Consider the following 18,931-nt stretch of genomic DNA (forward strand, 5'->3'; position numbering starts at 1 on the left):
TTCACAGTTTGTATATGACAGATAAACATTTTTACCAATCTCAAGATATTTCTCATATATAGTTTATTTCCTTATTTCCTTTCCTCATTTGGCTATTTCCTACTCGTTTCCGTGTTGGAGCCTTCATAGCTTTACTGCATGCTGCTTTTCCAACTAGGGTTGTAGCTTCGCAAGTAATAATAATAATGAGGGAGTGATCGGTGTACCACTACATGGGAAGGCATTACTCAATGATGGAATTCATTTGCTACAGCCATGTTTTGCAAAGCTTAGTCAATTTACATTAAAGAAGAAGAAGAACAAAGTTTTTTTTATGGATGTAAACAATGGAGAATAAAACACACATGAAGTTTATGCATTTATTTTTTCCTGTTGGCATATTAGCAATTTACAACCATAGGGGGAAACCAATAATAAAAATATAATAATGACAAACGTGATGAATGATGATGTTCATAGTAGTGATGATGATGATGATGACACTTTTAATAATTGTAATAAAAATAATGGAAAAAATTAAGATCACCAAAACTCAAAATAAAATCTTCCCCTCAAACTGTCTTTTCTTAATAAATAAAAAACGGCCAAATAAAAGAGTAAACAGATTATATTTCCCTTCATTTTTCTTCAGAATTTCATCTCAAAATGCATAATGATAAAATTAGAACTAAAAGGAGACACAGCAGCAGCGGTGACATCACCCGTCGCTGCCGTGCATTGTGCTAAAATGGGGCCCCGGAGCCACGACTAACCCCGGAGCCAGGATAATTTCCCGGAGCTACGACTAACCCCGGAGCTACGACTAACCCCGGAGCCAGGATAAACCCCGGAGCTACGACTAACCGCAAGGGGGAGGAGAGGTGACATGTCCTTCTAAAAAGAACGTCTTGGTGATTTGTATGTCGGACAATCCCTCTCCCGATGGACCCCACACTGGAATCCAGAATGGAACCCTTTTTCCTTTTGAAACCCAAACTGGAATTCTCTTTGAGGCCCAGACTGGAATCTTCTTAAAACCCAAACTGGAATTCTTTTTGAAACCTAGACTGGAGTCCCTTTCCTTTGAAGACCAGAATGGAATCCGTATCTTTGAAGACCAGAATGGAATCCTCATCTTTGAAGACCAGAATGGAATCCTTATCTTTGAAGACCAGAATGGAATCCTTATCTTTGAAGACCAGAATGGAATCCTTATCTTTGAAGACCAAAATGGAATCCTTATCTTTGAAGACCAAAATGGAATCCTTATCTTTGAAGACCAGAATGGAATCCTCATCTTTGAAGACCAAAATGGAATCCTTATCTTTGAAGACCAAAATGGAATCCTTATCTTTGAAGACCAGAATGGAATCCTTATCTTTGAAGACCAAAATGGAATCCTTTTCCTTTGCAAACCAGAATGGAATTCTGTTCCTTTAAAACCCAAACTGGAATCCTTGATGAAACCCAAACTGGAAACCTTGATGAAACCCAGTCTAGAATCCTCTTCCTTTTTGAACCCCAGAATGGAACCCATCCATTAAAACCCAGACTGGAATGTGTGAAATACTTCAGAAAAACTTAAAAAAAAAAAAAAGTTATCTTATCACAGCGTTCTGAAGACTGGAAAAGAAACATATAAGGGTAGAATTGTATTCTTTGGCATTTCGTCAACGACCAACACTAGGAGGAGTGCGATTGCTCGCGCGGGTAGTTGGCAGGGCGGCTTCTGGGCCTCCGCGCCAACGGAAATCTCGCGCAGATGCAACCTTGCCGATACCACCGGCAAAGCTTCCCACATTCACCTCCTTAACATCTACTGTGCCTTAAGGTACCTTAAATAATGCAATAAATATACTATACATTACTGTATAACAATAGATTTCAATATTACTTTTCATACAGTATGCTAGTAACAGTAATAGGAAAATAATACAGTATTCAGAAAATAGGAAATAAAATCAAAATCATAAAAATACACCTTATATACATGTCCTCCTATGACGTGTTGATACAAGTTCCCGTGTCTGAAATGTTTGACCACAAACAAAAAAAAAGAAAAAAGTCCAATTTCAATGAAAAATGATTGTGACAATGACAACGATGAGGTTGATGCAGACGAGGGAAACGTCAAAAAGGAATCTCAAGAATCACCGAAGACGACATTAAAAGTTCTTCTCCGTATGTACAAGCAATAAACGCAAAACTATTTGTAAAACCTGAAGACTCTTCCTAATTTATATAGCAGCTGAGAACTAGACCACTTTATCGTGAGCCCACTTGCCAACGAAGCGCACTTCTGTTCGCAGAACACTTGCCAAAGACCGCAGGAAGCCCATACTCTGATTGCTTTCCAGGGAGTTCTATATACTAGTACCCTCGGCCCGACGGCCGACAGTTTTACGTACGCCCACAGACTCTATTTCAAGAGTACAAAACAAGACTTGCTTGGGGGACCAGTGACTGACCCAGCAGATCAAGAATGGAAAATCCCACGTATATATTGTCTTAACTGCTTTTTCTTACCACAGTGGTGTCCGCTGCTAATGACAATCCTGCTTGGATGTCTTCTACTTGCCTGTTGATAATGATAGAAGCAACTACAAATAAAATGGATTCATTTTAGGAGAACCTTCACACCAAAGTCACCTAGAACAGGGGACATTTTTGAAGCAATTTGCACACAAAACAGGTTTCTGATCTCTCACAAAACGTTCTGTAGTTATCAATAAATCTACCGGTAAAACTTTAAGTGCTGGGTGAACGAATGCCAGGAGAAACCCGACAGGCAATGATATCAGTAGCAGACAAACAGCAGGTGTTGCAAGCGATGGAGGGCCCGCACGCACGTGGCCAGGGACCCTAAAGACGCATGGGAGAGGGTTACGGCGTGTATCAATGCTTCCATCGAGATTAAGGGCAATTAACTTCTTTGAATTATATATATTAGTACCTTCTAGTATTGTGCTTCGTACCTTCTTGTGATTAAGGCCGTTCGTTTACGCGTCCGCTCGTTAAATGCCACAAAGAAGATCCCTCGAGTGCAGGATGCGTAATGGAAGAAAGCGTACTTGTGCAGTTGAAGCAGGACAAGGGGGAGCTTTAAAACAGCTCCCCCCAAATGCTCTCGAAGTCTCAACGTCCCTTGGAGTAACGTTCTCGACTGCACAGAATCACTGCAGGTTTGGCTGTGCGGCATAATGAAACTGCCAGCGCGGCCGCGTACGACATTTACAGCAGAAGAAAGCAATTCTTTTATTGTCCTCGAGCGAGCTTTGGAAGTGATTAGTTATCGTCGTTAAGACTTGATTAGCGACTAAAGACGGCCACGATGCTTCTGGATTTTGCCTGAACCATGCGCAGACAATTATGCATTCACGCAATATACATTTATATATATATATTATCTTACATATTAACCATTCATAATGTACCTGACATAACGTACTCTTCTCATTTAATGGACAGCTTTGGAACGCATCAGAGGCTAAACACTGTGAGATAATCTGCCATACACACACACACACACACTATATATAACAACAGGGCAAAGCAGCTCCCACTCTAGGACGACAACAGCTGGACTTAAAACGCACTCAAACTATAGGGTCATCTTCCGTCATCAAATCCACTCCAGATGTGTGTGGTTATATCTGTACGCTTCATCGCATACTGGAATGTGTATACATACATCCTAGCTCTATGCATTTATTTATATATGAATTACATTAACCGACAGGATATACGTACGTGCGCCGGTTGCCCGACGGAATATAATACGTCCGCGTGCGAGTCCTGCCGCAATAATAGCTCGCGGCAGAAAAAACTCTGCAAGCATGTTTAGTCGAGGCTTAAACAAGAACACCCAAACCGATGATGGCTACAATGAGGATGACTGTATGGCATATAGATGACCTAAGGTCTGGTTGCAAATGGCATTGCTGATGCAGGTGTTCCCCCCCCCCACCCTCCCCGGCCCTCTCGTCACACGAGCACGTACTAAATTCGGAGCAGTGCCGTCGCTAGTCAGCAATGTTTAACTTAATTTAAAATTGACTCTCCAGCATTTATTAAAATCAAATGTTACTCTCAATTATATGTCACAGTAGGTCTAAGATGGAGGGGGGTTGTTTCTATAGCCCCCAGAGCGACGGATCACTGGACGAGGAGCTCTCCCGGGGGTTGGCTGGCAGCCCTAGGCTGATGGTGGTCGGCGACCGACGTGCTTCGTCCTCCTTCGGTGGCATCAAGCTCAGAACTGTGGGGAGAGAAAGCTACGCTGTAAACATTGTCTTACAATGAGTCCACTTCATAAAACTATCAAGTTTAAGATAATGATAAAGGAACAAGTGTTTATGAAAAGCATAAAATGGAGGACTGACATAATGCAAAGGGAACTACATAGTGTTTTAGTACATAATCAGAAAGACCACAACTTCGTTTTTAACCCTTTTACCCCCGAAGGACGTACTGGTATGTTTCACAAAACTCATCCCTTTACCCCCATGGATGTACCGGTACGTCCTTGCAAAAAACTGCTATTTAAATCTTTTATTGCATATTTTTGATAATTTTTTGAGAAACTTCAGGCATTTTCCAAGAGAATGAGACCAACCTGACCTCTCTATGACAAAAATTAAGGCTGTTAGAGCAATTTAAAAAAGATATACTGCAAAATGTGCTTGTAAAAAAAATAACCCCTGGGGGTTAAGGGTTGGAAATTTCCAAATAGCCTGGGGGGTAAAAGGGTTAACATTAAGGAATTGTTTATTGGTTACAGAGAAACAAATTGAAAACAAAACAATAATTATATTAAGGGTATATTCTAAGAAAAACTTATCACCAATGCTACGACAGTTTTAGTTTTTATCTTTTATAAACATATATATTTTATTCCAAATACAGACAAAAAAAAACTTGATAATACTGAATTTAAAAAATAGAAAAATACAATGGTTCCAAGACAAATCACAAATTTGCATTTAGCAAAGGATGTATATCCGAATCAATGAGTTATTCAATACCGACAAATATCCACCATTAACGAGGCAACTTCGGGAGCAAATCAGATGCTGTATTTAATAAAAGAAAATAAAGATAACCGTGAGAGAGTAATGAGGGAAACACGAACATGAACGTAGCATGCTAGAATTCCTTGCTTTTAACATTTCTTGAAGTCTAAATTTCAGTCAAACAATAATGTTCTCAAAGAGGGAAATCCAGATACATGAGCTTTACGCAAAATGGCGCAGTGACGATGTTTTTTCAACAATGATGATAGTTTGGACAGCGGACAATTTAGGAGGTAAAGTCACCATAAGTAAATAATGAATACAGTCATTAACCCTTTTACCCCCAAAAGGACGTACTGGTACGTTTCACAAAACTCATCCCTTTACCCCCATGGACGTACTGGTACATACTTACAAAAAAACTGCTATTTATATTTTTTTTTGCATATTTTTGATAATTTCTTGAGAAACTTCAGGCATTTTCCAAGAGAATTTGACCAACCTGACCTCTCTATGACGAAAATCAAGGCTGTTAGAGCAATTTAAAAAAAAATATACTGCAAAATGTGCTGGGGAAAAAAATAACCCCTGTGGGTTAAGGGTTGGAAAGTTCCAAATAGCCTGGGGGTAAAAGGGTTAATAACACACTTGTACCACATAATCGGATATGAAAATATAAATGACGGAAAAAAAAGACGGAAATATATCATAAGGTTGATCTTATTTATAAATTGTAAACAACACATCGTAGCTGGTCAGTGCGGCCACCCCTTTGAAATTAAGTTACTGGCATATATAGGACAGGTTCAAGATTCGAACGCTTCGTCGAGGATGCACAGGCAATATACCATAAGGAATTAGGGTAAGATTACTATATCTTAATACATTTGACGTAGATACCAATAACTTTATTTCAGTCAGGAGCGGAGGACGCACCGACAAGTACGTAAATAATGATAACTGAACTTTACTACGCTCAACTCACCACATGTACCTGCTGGCGTGAAAGAAGAAATGGGTAAAGGAACATTAGACGTCAGATGAATCAAAAATCCCGTTGGATTGAGTCTCTTTTTTTAGAATTTTATTTCAATGTACAGTACTACAAAAAGCCACAAAATATGAATTGATTAAACAATGGAAAATCAAATGACACTTTTTTTTATATTTTTGATACAATACATTTCTTTGAGATTATTATCTTTAGCCTACTGTATCGATAAACTTAGATTATGACGATATAAATATTTTTTTTAATAATAAGATGCATCACAGAATATCTACAACATAAACATATCAGTCCTCTCTTTCATTCTCATACAGAAACTACGGAGCACTACATAGGACTGGCAACGTACGACGGATAAATTCGTGACGAGGCACGTATTGACACCAAGGCAACGATCGGTCAAACACGAAGGGCGGATGTGTGCCCGTACAGCTTTACGGTCAAACACGAAGGGAGGATGTGTGCCCGTACAGCTTTAAGATTAAAAAAATACATTTCTAACATTTAATGAGAAAGGGCAGCTTCAATTGCCCTTTTTTCTAGACAGTTTAGCTTAACCGATCGTTAGTCTACGTAATACTGATATTACGTACGACGGAGCGCGTAAAAATTAACTGCGTACTGCCAGTCCTCTGTGTGCCGCTAATCTTATTCAAGACACTTAACCCTTTTACCCCCAAAGGACGTACTGGTACGTTTCACAAAACTCATCCCTTTACCCCCATGGACGTACCGGTACGTCCTTGCAAAAAACTGCTATTTACAATTTTTTTTTTTTCGATAATTTTTTGAGAAACTTCAGGCATTTTCCAAGAGAATGAGACCAACCTAACCTCTCTATGATGAAAATTAAGGCTGTTAGAGCAATTTGAAAAATATATACTGCAAAATGTACTTGAATAAAATATAACGCCTGGGGGTTAAGGGATGGAAAGTTCCAAATAGCCTGGGGGTAAAAGGGCTATCCACATAACCTAATTAGATGGAGAAATTGATCAAGAAAATTTAGCGCCGTAGTCCCTCTGGTTTCGCGTGATCTAAAACCTTCGTTCTCTGATGGCGATAATGATTTTATGTATAGATTTTCCAAAATTAGAATTGGATACAGAATTCTACCGTTTGTGTTTTGTGCAGCGAGTATCTTCAAAAATATAGCCACATTGCATGAAATGTACAAAAGCAAAATAAAAATGCAAGTTTGCCAAATGATTATGAACAACAATATATATGTAAATCCCCTAAAAATGTTGTTTATGAATAGCTCATTTGTCTTTGTAAGGCACAAGGAATCCTTCACGGATCTTTGGGTCACATTCTACGGATATCTAAAGAGAAAAATGAAATGGAAAACGTCCACCAGAGGGAGTACAGCGTACCGCAGGCCAAAATGGGAAGAAGCGAGAGACACGTAACGGCAGTGTACAGACATTCACTCCATTTGAATCAAAGCCGGAAAAGACGTAAAGATATTATCCCCTTCGAAAATTAATCGTAGGCAAATGTATTCTATCATCCAAATTTAAATTCAATACTCAGTTCTTTAAAAGCAAAAGGGATAATTCTGTCATACGTAAGAAAATATAATGCAAGCCTTGATGAGCGAGTTATGTAACGTGAGAAAAATCTACAGGTATTTACTTTCAATAACTAAATGATTTATAGAACTTGAAAATGGAAATTAGGTCTTCTCAACAATATTGAAACCACGAGTTATGAACTGGCCTTCTAGCAATGACTTTTATTAAAGGCTTTAAAATAATCAGTCTTAATAAGTCATAAATATAATCTCTAATCGTCTTACCCTAAAGGACAATTGAGCTTATCAGTATTATTATTATTAAACGTCTCTGATCCATTTACCGACGCAGCTTGTCATACCATGCTAAAGACACACACACACACACACACACTATCCATTCTTTTACGAACTGTAAGATAACTGCGATTGGATGACGGAAGAGTTAACTAGCAATCAGTTTAAATGAATAAATTATAAAACTACTTTTCCTTCATGTGACTTTTGCAGACAAAACAGAAAGGCATCCATCATCTTATCTTCACTCCTGCTTGCGAACAAATAACCCGAGTGCTTGAAACAAAAAAACTTTGGGCTGTAACAAATTTGATTTATGAATACGGGCCATAAGCTATTAGTGTTGCGGGTCAGGAGGCCCTTCGGTAAGCATGTACACATAGGGGAGGGAGGAAATTGCTGCTGAAATATGAAGTAAAACTTTAACCCTTTTACCCCCAATGGACGTACTGGTTTCACAAAACTCATCCCTTTACCCCCCTGGACGTACTGGTACGTCCTTGCAAAAAACTGCTATTTACATTTTTTTTTTGCATATTTTTGATAACTTTATGAAAAACTTCAAGCATTTTCTAAAAGAATGAGACCAACCTGACCTCTCTATGACGAAAATTAAGGCTGTTAGAGCCATTTAAAAAATATATATTGCAAAATGTGGTTGGAAAAAAAAAAAAAAAATGCCTGGGGGTTAAGGGTTGGAAAGTTCCAAATAGCCTGGGGGTAAAAGGATTAAAAAGTTTGGACAGCAACAAACGGAGGCGACACTGCAATGACCCTTAAGCAACGCATACTGCGTACCGCACGAGGTACGCTGAATTTAGTCAGGATGACCTAATCAAAAACTTCTATATAATTATTATACAATGGCGTACATTCTCGCGAGGCATTACTGACGTGGAATTTTGAACCGTCTTAACGTTTTCATGCTGGTCGTACATATGTACGCAATACCGGTAGTACTGTACATACGTACAGTACGTAATTCATGTCGTGCATATGTACGCAATAATGGTAGTACATACGTACAGTACGTAATTCATGTCGTGCATATGTACGCAATAATGGTAGTACATACGTACAGTACGTAATTCATGTCGTACATATGTACGCAATACCGGTAGTACATACGTAAACTACGTAATTCATGTTGTAAATATGTACGCAATATTGGTAGTAAATAGGTACAGTACGTAATTCATGTCGTACACATGTACGCAACAGTAGATTTTGACGAACGAACAATTTCCCAAAACTGTCGTGAAGCGAGGCGATGGATGTCGTGAATTTGCGTAGTTCCGTTGCAGTGTAACGATTAAATAACTTAATTCCGTCATCCAAATGCAGATTTCTTATTTCTCGCATTCACCTAATACTAGATCCAGTGTGTCTGGATTACAGCGACAAGGAAAAGGATTTATTATAAATTCACAGGCAGATACTAACAGACAGGACCTTTTAAGAGGACTAGTAATTCTACTGATGCAAATATAAATAGAAATATATATATATATATATATATATATATATATATATATATATATATATATATGTATATATATATATATATATATATATATATATATATATATATATATACATATATATATATATATATATATATATATATATATATATATATATATATGTATATATATACAAATATATATATATATATATATATATATATATATATATATATATATATATATATATACATATATATATATATATATATATATATATATATATATATACATATATATATATATATATATATATATATATATATATATATATATATATATATATATATATATATATATATATATATATACATATATATATATATATATATATATATATATATATATATATATATATATATATACATATATACTGTATATACATACATACATATATATATATATATATATATATATATATATATATATATATATATATATATATATATACATATATACTGTATATACATACATACATATATATATATATATATATATATATATATATATATATATATATATATATATATATGTATATACAGTATATATATATATATAAATATATATATATATATATATATATAAATCCAAAGGTTTAACAGGTATAAGTATGACAATAGCCTGCACAGAGAACAAGTTGAAAGAACTGACATAAGTACGTACATTTAGCACGCACCGTGACGTACAAAGTTTTATTTTGTCAAATATAAAAAAAACTCATAACATTTAAACCAGGTAAAATAATTGCAAGTCAAATGAGACAATAATTGGTCTGCACAGAGATCAAGTTATAGACTCGACAAAAGTACGTATAGTAATGTGACGTACAAAGTTTTATTTTGTGAAAATGAAAAAAAAAAATCATGACATTTCAAACGACTAAAATACCTTCAAGTATAAGTGATAAAAAAATGGGAGGTCAAAATAAGAAATATTTAGTGTTTTTGCTTGACTCCATAAAGTTAAGAGACTCGGCAAAAATACGTACAGGCAGTAATGAGACGTACAAATTTTATTTTGTGAAAGGAAAATAATGATCATGACATTTCAAAAAAATGGGAGGTCAAAATAAGAAATAGTGTTTTTGCTTGACTCCATAAAATTTGAAAAAACTAAAATGCAAAATTCTATGTTCTCGTAGTAAATATTTAGTGTTTTTGCTTTACTCCATAAAATTTGAAAAAACTAAAATGCAAAATTCTATGTTCTCGTAGTGAGAAGAAAGGCGTTCACTGGTGCAAGGCGCAATGCAAGAGGTGTAGATTGGGGTAGGTCGGAGGCACTGTCACCAGGGCCAGGACCGAGCAGAGGGTGAGGGAGCCTAAGACAACATCAATAAGTTTCGGACACTTTACCTTGCCCAGCCGGAAGCTTGCGTAAGATAAATGACAACAAAGATTTGTGAGATTTTTTCGTTCAGAAAACTTTTGTTAGTGTTTTAGTTACAGACTAATTTGGCCGAGGGCTGTTCAATGCAATAAGGGGAAAAATGTGGGGAAAAATGAGCGCTATTGCAGAGCATGCGTATGAGAAATGGAGTGGATATCATGGGGCGGGGCAGAGAGAAAGAGCGAGTGCTAAATTCTAAGCCGTGTTACAGCAATGAAAATATTATGGCGTAAAAAAATTCCAAAAAATCGAGCCTATATAAAAAAATGGGTTTTTGGGGGGTAGCGAGTTAATTGGAACTACATTGAACAACCCTCTTTGCGCTGGAAATATAAACGTTAAAACGGTGTAAACACTTGGATCAATGATGATAATAGATGGGACACTGATAGTACTACCAGGGAGTAGGAGGGATATAAGTGGAAGAAAGATGCGTTCAGGAGAGATGTAGAAAGAAGAGTAAAGGATGATGTGTGGAAGACAAGGAGGAAGAGGGACAGTAGAATAGAGGAGATGTCGTACATACGTACAGTACGTAATTTATGTCGTACATATGTACGCAATACCGGTAGTACACACGTACAGTACATAATTCATGTCGTACATATGTACGCAATACCGATACAGTAGTACATATGTACAGTACGTAATTCATGTCGTACATATGTACGCACTAATAATAGTAGATACGTACAGTAGGTAATTCATGTTGTACATATGTACGCAATACCGGTAGTACATGCGTACAGTACGTAATTCATGTCGTACATATGTACGCAATAATGGTAGTAGATACGTACAGTACGCAATACTGGTCGTACTAACGTACATAATACTGGTTGTACCTACGTACTGTACGCAATATTGGCCGTACCTACGTACGCAATACTGGTTGTACGTATATATGTAAAACTGGTTGCACCAACGCACGTGAAACTGTACGAGAACTGTACGAGTGAGAAAAAGAAGGAAGAAAAGTCCAGAATGGAAACTGTTTGATGAGGATGACACATCATGAACAAGTGGCCACAAGGTCAGAGTAACAATAGCAAAAGGAACAACAACAACATCATCGTCATTAGCATCAACGACAGCGATAGACGCGTGTCGACATCCTGGCGGGAGCAGTTGCCGCGGCACCTGAGTCGACGACGACAGCTTCGGGGTGGGGAGGTCGTCATTTTAAGTTAAGGGGGTCGAGAAAGGGGCAGGGATTGGCTTGGTGTGCTCTAAGTCTAAGAGAGAAGCGTTTAAGTGTGATACCGTATAAATATATTTATTTTATGGCTAAATCTATGTCAAAGTGTGAAAGGAGCAGTGACCGAGTTTACGTTAGAGCAGACGGCTTGGTGATGCTTAACCCCTCGATGAGACGACGAAGATATTTAATGATTACAAGCGATTGGACGTTTTGTAATTCGTTTGTGACAAATATTTTGACAGTTAACTTATCGAATATTCAATTTGAACTAAAGACAAAAATATACTTACAATCAAAGGGGTTAAGCACCACTACCGCTATACTAACCAACAACCTCGGTTTCTTTATCAAAAGAACCTTAATGGTAACACTAATATAAAAGAGATTTTCAAAATAAAATACCCCTCCCTCAACGTGGTACGCTAAGCTATGGAGTCGAGGGAGGGAGGCAACGGCGTGAATGATTAGCAGAACAAACAAATTCACTGATAAGAACGATTAAATCATCTGAAATCAACGAGTCTAGTTGCTATTAATCAAGTGTACGTCAGTAGAAATGACACACTTATGCAGAGGATTGCTTGTAAAGACACACTTATACAGATGATTGCTTGTAAAGACACTTATATAGATGATTGCTAATAAAGACACACTTATACAGAGGATTGCTTGTAAAGACACACTTATACAGATGATTGCTTGTAAAGACACACTTATACAGATGATTGCTAATAAAAACACACTTATACAGATGATTGCTAATAAAGACACACTTAGACAGATGTTTGCTTGTAAAGACACACTTATACAGATGATTGCTTGTAAAGACACTTATACAGATGATTGCTAATAAAGACACACTTATACAGATGATTACTTGTAAAGACACACTTATACAGATGATTGCTAATAAAGACACACTTATACAGATGATTGCTAATAAAGACACACTTATACAGATGATTGCTAATAAAGACACACTTATACAGATGATTGCTAATAAAGACACACTTAGACAGATGTTTGCTTGTAAAGACACACTTATACAGATGATTGCTTGTAAAGACACTTATACAGATGATTGCTAATAAAGACACACTTATACAGATGATTACTTGTAAAGACACACTTATACAGATGATTGCTAATAAAGACACACTTATACAGAGGATTGCTTGTAAAGACACACTTATACAGATGATTGCTTGTAAAGACACTTATATAGATGATTGCTAATAAAGACACACTTATACAGAGGATTGCTTGTAAAGACACACTTATACAGATGATTGCTTGTAAAGACACACTTATACAGATGATTGCTAATAAAAACACACTTATACAGATGATTGCTAATAAAGACACACTTAGACAGATGTTTGCTTGTAAAGACACACTTATACAGATGATTGCTTGTAAAAACACTTATACAGATGATTGCTAATAAAGACACACTTATACAGATGATTACTTGTAAAGACACACTTATACAGATGATTGCTAATAAAGACACACTTATACAGATGATTGCTAATAAAGACACACTTATACAGATGATTGCTAATAAAGACACACTTATACAGATGATTGCTTGTAAAGACACTTATACAGATGATTGCTAATAAAGACACACTTAAACAGATGATTGCTTGTAAAGACACACTTATACAGATGATTGCTTGTAAAGACACACTTATACGGATGATTGCTTGTAAAGACACACTTATACAGATGATTGCTTGTAAAGACACACTTATACAGATGATTACTTGTAAAGACACACTTATACAGATGATTGCTTGTAAAGACACACTTATACAGATGATTGCTAATAAAAACACACTTATACAGATGATTGCTAATAAAGACACACTTATACAGATGATTGCTTGTAAAGACACACTTATACAGATGATTGCTAATAAAAACACACTTATACAGATGATTGCTAATAAAGACACACTTATACAGATGATTGCTAATAAAGACACACTTAGACAGATGTTTGCTTGTAAAGACACATTTATACAGATGATTGCTTGTAAAGACACTTATACAGATGATTGCTAATAAAGACACACTTATACAGATGATTACTTGTAAAGACACACTTATACAGATGATTGCTAATAAAGACACACTTATACAGATGATTGCTAATAAAGACACACTTATACAGATGATTGCTAATAAAGACACACTTATACAGATGATTGCTAATAAAGACACACTTAAACAGATAATTGCTTGTAAAGACACACTTATACAGATGATTGCTTGTAAAGACACTTATACAGATGATTGCTAATAAAGACACACTTAAACAGATGATTGCTTGTAAAGACACACTTATACAGATGATTGCTTGTAAAGACACACTTATACGGATGATTGCTTGTAAAGACACACTTATACAGATGATTACTTGTAAGGAACATACTTGCGAGGATGGCTGCTTGTAAAGACACACTTATACAGATGATTGCTTGTAAAGACACACTTATACAGATGATTGCTTGTAAAGACAACACTTACACAGATGACTGCTTGTAAAGACACACTTATACAGATGGTTACTTGTAAGGAACATACTTGCGAGGATGACTGCTTGTAAAGACACACTTATACAGATGATTGCTTGTAAAGACACACTTGCGAGGATGACTGCTTGTAAAGACACACTTATACAGATGATTGCTTGTAAAGACACACTTATACAGATGATTGCTTGTAAAGACACACTTATACAGATGATTACTTGTAAGGAACATACTTGCGAGGATGACTGCTTGTAAAGACACACTTATACAGATGATTGCTTGTAAAGACACACTTATACAGATGATTACTTGTAAGGAACATACTTGCGAGGATGACTGCTTGTAAAGACACACTTATACAGATGATTGCTTGTAAAGACACACTTATACAGATGATTGCTTGTAAAGACAACACTTACACAGATGACTGCTTGTAAAGACACACTTATACAGATGATTGCTTGTAAAGACACACTTATACAGATGACTGCTTGTAAAGACAACACTTACACAGATGATTGCTTGTAAAGACACACTTATACAGATGACTGCTTGTAAAGACACACTTACACAGATGATTGCTTGTAAAGACACACTTATACAGATGATTGCTTGTAAAGACACACTTACACATATGATTGCTTGTAAAGACACACTTATACAGATGATTGCTTGTAAAGACACACTTATACAGATGATTGCTTGTAAAGACAACACTTACACAGATGATTGCTTGTAAAGACACACTTATACAGATGATTGCTTGTAAAGACACACTTATACAGATGATTGCTTGTAAAGACACACTTATACAGATGATTGCTTGTAAAGACACACTTATACAGATGATTGCTTGTAAAGACACACTTATACAGATGATTGCTTGTAAAGACACACTTATACAGATGATTGCTTGTAAAGACACACTTATACAGATGGTTGCTCGTAAAGACACACTTATACAGAGGATTGCTTGTACTGTAAAGACACACTTATACAGATAATTGCGAATAAAGACACTCTTACACAGAGGATTGCTTGTAATGACACACTTATACAGATGATTGCTAGTAAAGACACACTCATACAGATGATTGCTAGTAAAGACACACTTATACAGATGATTGCTTGTAAAGACACACTTATACAGATGATTGCTAGTAAAGACACACTTATACGGATGATTGCTTGTAAAGACACACTTATACAGATGATTGCTTGTAAAGACACACTTATACAGATGATTGCTAATAAAGACACACTTATACAGATGATTGCTAATAAAGACACACTTATACAGATGATTGCTAATAAAGACACACTTATACAGATGATTGCTTGTAAAGACACACTTATACAGATGATTGCTTGTAAAGACACACTTATACAGATGATTGCTTGTAAAGACACACTTATACAGATGATTGCTTGTAAAGACACACTTATACAGATGATTGCTTGTAAAGACACACTTATACAGATGATTGCTTGTAAAGACACACTTATACAGATGATTGCTTGTAAAGACACACTTATACAGATGATTGCTTGTAAAGACACACTTATACAGATGGTTGCTCGTAAAGACACACTTATACAGAGGATTGCTTGTACTGTAAAGACACACTTATACAGATAATTGCGAATAAAGACACTCTTACACAGAGGATTGCTTGTAATGACACACTTATACAGATGATTGCTAGTAAAGACACACTCATACAGATGATTGCTAGTAAAGACACACTTATACAGATGATTGCTTGTAAAGACACACTTATACAGATGATTGCTTGTAAAGACACACTTATACAGATGATTGCTTGTAAAGACACACTTATACAGATGATTGCTTGTAAAGACACACTTATACAGATGATTGCTTGTAAAGACACACTTATACAGATGATTGCTTGTAAAGACACACTTATACAGATGGTTGCTCGTAAAGACACACTTATACAGAGGATTGCTTGTACTGTAAAGACACACTTATACAGATAATTGCGAATAAAGACACTCTTACACAGAGGATTGCTTGTAATGACACACTTATACAGATGATTGCTAGTAAAGACACACTCATACAGATGATTGCTAGTAAAGACACACTTATACAGATGATTGCTTGTAAAGACACACTTATACAGATGATTGCTAGTAAAGACACACTTATACGGATGATTGCTTGTAAAGACACACTTATACAGATGATTGCTTGTAAAGACACACTTATACAGATGATTGCTAATAAAGACACACTTATACAGATGATTGCTAATAAAGACACACTTATACAGAGGATTGCTTTATGTACAAAAGAAATACAAACTTAGATTTAGATTAAAAAAAATAATCACTTGAATAATACAAGTGTAAAAATTTCTCAAAAAAGAGACTTTGAATTCAATGTAGGAATTGACAGTGAATTTATTTGTCCTACGTCATTAAGGATTCCCGTTGCCGATTCATGAATCAAACGTGAAAGAACGAACAAGTCGAAACCGGGACTGATATACCCTACCTTACAGTCGGTCCTAGACCGTCATCTATGGACGCCGTTCTCGAGAGGCTCGACCCCCTGAGGGTGGTGGATCGGGAGGAACGGTCCGTTTGCGTCGCCGCGTTGACCCTGCCGTTGCACGTGGCGGCTTCGACGCCGACGCCATTTTCCGCCACGCCAGCCGACGGCCCCGTCTGAGGCTGTTGTTGTTGCTGCTGTTGCTGGCTCTCTATATTCTGAGCCAATTGCTGTTGGAGGAGACGGATTGTTCTGTCTCTCTCCTGCAGTTGTTGTTGGAGCAGTACAACCTGAAACATGTACAGGACACGTCTAAATTCGATTACTTCTCAAAGATATCAACTAACGATGCAAAACAATTTGTTTACTTCTCAAAGATATCAACTAACAATGCAAAACATGTACGGGACTCGTCTAAATTCGATGACTTCTCAAAGATATCAACTAACGATGCAAAACATGTACGGGACTCATCTAAATTCGATGACTTCTCAAAGATATCAACTGACGATGCAAAACATGTACGGGACTCGTCTAAATTCGATGACTTCTCAAAGATAACAACTGACGATGCAAAACATGTACAGGACTCGTCTAAATTCGATTACTTCTCAAAGATATCAACTAACGATGCAAAACATGTACGGGACTCGTCTAAATTCGATGACTTCTCAAAGATAACAACTGACGATGCAAAACATGTACAGGACTCGTCTAAATTCGATGACTTCTCAAAGATATCAACTAACGATGCAAAACATGTACGGGACTCGTCTAAATTCGATGACTTCTCAAAGATAACAACTGACGATGCAAAACATGTACAGGACTCGTCTAAATTCGATGACTTCTCAAAGATATCAACTAACGATGCAAAACATGTACGGGACTCATCTAAATTCGATGACTTCTCAAAGATATCAACTGACGATGCAAAACATGTACGGGACTCGTCTAAATTCGATGACTTCTCAAAGATAACAACTGACGATGCAAAACATGTACAGGACTCGTCTAAATTCGATTACTTCTCAAAGATATCAACTGACGATGCAAAACATGTACGGGACTCGTCTAAATTCGATAACTTCTCAAAGATATCAACTAACGATGCAAAACATGTACAAGACTCGTCTAAATTCGATTATTTCTCAAAGATATCAACTGACGATGCAAAACATGTACGGGACTCGTCTAAATTCGATAACTTCTCAAAGATATCAACTAACGATGCAAAACATGTACAAGACTCGTCTAAATTCGATTATTTCTCAAAGATATCAACTAACGATGCAAAACATGTACGGGACACGTCTAAATTCGATAACTTCTCAAAGATATCAACTAACGATGCAAAACATGTACAGGACTCGTCTAAATTCGATGACTTCTCAAAGATATCAACTGACGATGCAAAACATGTACGGGACACGTCTAAATTCAATTACTTCTCAAAGATATCAACTGAATTCGATTACAGTACTTCTCAAAGATATCAACTAACAATGCAAAACATGTACAAGACTCGTCTAAATTCGATGACTTCTCAAAGATATCAACTGACGATGCAAAAAATGTACAAGACTCGTCTAAATTCGATGACTTCTCAAAGATATCAACTAACGATGCAAAACATGTACGGGACACGTCTAAATTCAATTACTTCTCAAAGATATCAACTGACAATGCAAAACATGTACAAGACTCGTCTAAATTCGATGACTTCTCAAAGATATCAACTAACGATGCAAAACATGTACGGGACACGTCTAAATTCAATTACTTCTCAAAGATATCAACTGACAATGCAAAACATGTACAAGACTCGTCTAAATTCGATGACTTCTCAAAGATATCAACTAACAATGCAAAACATGTACAGGACTCGTCTAAATTCGATGACTTCTCAAAGATATCAACTAACAATGCAAAACATGTACAGGA

General features: G+C 36.3%; 1 protein-coding gene across 1 annotated transcript in view; it reads right to left on the reverse strand.

The window, feature by feature from the left end:
- Positions 1 to 345: 345 nt before the first annotated feature.
- Positions 346 to 18,931, reverse strand: part of LOC137634005 (serine-rich adhesin for platelets-like) — a 58,356-nt gene continuing 39,770 nt past the window's right edge. Inside the window, 2 exon segments of the mRNA XM_068366248.1 lie at positions 346 to 4,237; positions 16,991 to 17,277. Of these exon segments, the coding sequence (XP_068222349.1) occupies positions 4,135 to 4,237; positions 16,991 to 17,277 (390 nt within the window). The 3' untranslated portion in view covers positions 346 to 4,134.

This window comes from Palaemon carinicauda, chromosome 43 (genome assembly GCF_036898095.1).
Source record: "Palaemon carinicauda isolate YSFRI2023 chromosome 43, ASM3689809v2, whole genome shotgun sequence".
In the NCBI taxonomy this organism is placed as follows: Eukaryota; Metazoa; Arthropoda; class Malacostraca; order Decapoda; family Palaemonidae; genus Palaemon; species Palaemon carinicauda.